We start from the raw sequence: 1,528 nt of genomic DNA on the forward strand, positions 1-1,528 counted from the left end.
TCAATTTTTATAAACTTTCATTTAAATTTAATAAAACAAATTTCAAAACAATACGGCCAAAATAAAAGATTTTGCGGCCCTGGTAGAGTATCTATCATCTGCCGCAGCGAAAGGGTTAATCTTACGAATTTCTACTTCCCAGGTATACTCAGATTGCACATGCATACGCGCACCGCCGATGAATCTAACCACGGAGAATGGCGTGGTCAGTTACGAGGCAATAAACACGACCTGCAACACATCGTGCTCGTATCTGTGGCCCTTCATCGCCCTAGCGTTTTGCAACATGTTCATAACGTTTCTTTGCACGATGCCCGCACTTTCCGCGACACTACGCGTCGTCCGAGACGATCAAAGATCGTTTGCCTTGGGTATACAGTGGATTAAAGTTAGGATTCTGGGCACGATACCAGCGCCCATGGTGTTCGGTGCCCTAATAGACGATACTTGCATTTTATGGAATGAAACGTGCGATGGTGGAGGGTCCTGCTTGGTTTATGACAACTTGTACATGAGCAGGTACGTGTAATTCGATTTGAAACAATACTTAGGTACAGGTATATGGAGATACATAAACTCTAAAGGGAATAGAATCAATTGATACTTCAAAGAGTATTTTAAAGATAATCGACGATATTCTTCGTATTTAAGATAATTGAAAATTAGTTTATAAATTAGGATGAACTTTACCGAGTTCGATTTTTGGCGTCCTCTAAAATATTTCTGAATTGTATGTACGATTTGTGTTAGAATGATTTTTAATATCTAATTTTTAACAGTGACTATTATAAAAGAAAATTCTTTTATACAGGAATCAGGAAAATCAGGAATAAAAAAATTGCATTTGAGACTTAGTTTTTTGGTTACTAATAATTAAAGTAACAAATACTGTTGCTGAAATTCAAATATTGTATACGTTCTCGAACGGTGCACGTTGAGGTTATAAAAGAAATTTATTTTTATTACAGAATTGCTTACATTTTTTCAGGTACATGCTGGCGTTAGCTTTTATTGGTAAAGCAGCGTCCCTTCTCTTCTTTTTCCTAGCCTGGTGGACATACATTCCTCCGGGAAGCAGAAGAGTTACACAAAATTCGCGGGAAGAGCCCACAACAACGTTAATGTTAAACGACGCACCACACGACGCGCCAACCACGCCAGCAATAATAAATCCTATCATTGAACCATAAACAGTAAGCTTGCATTCCATTTAGATCAACGTACGAATTTCGTGGATAATTTAGATTTATTAACAAATTTCTAATATCCACCAAACATTACCAACACGAACGATCAAAGGAATGTGCTTAAAAAACGAGGTACAGAATTATTGTAACCTGTCTGTCGTCTTAATCCACTGAAAGTAGATAGACCTGTCTGCTAGTCAGTTAAGAAATTGCGTGTATATGAGCGACATCTGTTACTTTCAAATATAAAAGAAATGAAGTTAGAAACGCGAATGAACTCGGTCGAAACATTTTTTACCGAATGGGTATTTAAGATAATTTAATGGATAGATGGATTCTTT

The 1,528-nt window shown here is 37.0% G+C and overlaps 1 protein-coding gene across 1 annotated transcript in view; it reads left to right on the top strand.

Annotated features, from left to right (window-relative positions):
- The window catches only part of LOC108572394 (solute carrier organic anion transporter family member 4A1), a 19,908-nt gene extending 18,628 nt beyond the window's left edge, over positions 1–1,280 (top strand). The window contains exons 10-11 of the mRNA XM_017934629.1: positions 143–519; positions 989–1,280. Of these exons, the coding sequence (XP_017790118.1) occupies positions 143–519; positions 989–1,190 (579 nt within the window). The 3' untranslated portion in view covers positions 1,191–1,280. The remainder of the gene's footprint in view (positions 1–142; positions 520–988) is intronic.
- Positions 1,281–1,528: the final 248 nt, after the last annotated feature.

Source organism: Habropoda laboriosa, unplaced genomic scaffold (genome assembly GCF_001263275.1).
Source record: "Habropoda laboriosa isolate 0110345459 unplaced genomic scaffold, ASM126327v1 scaffold65, whole genome shotgun sequence".
NCBI lineage: Eukaryota > Metazoa > Arthropoda > Insecta > Hymenoptera > Apidae > Habropoda > Habropoda laboriosa.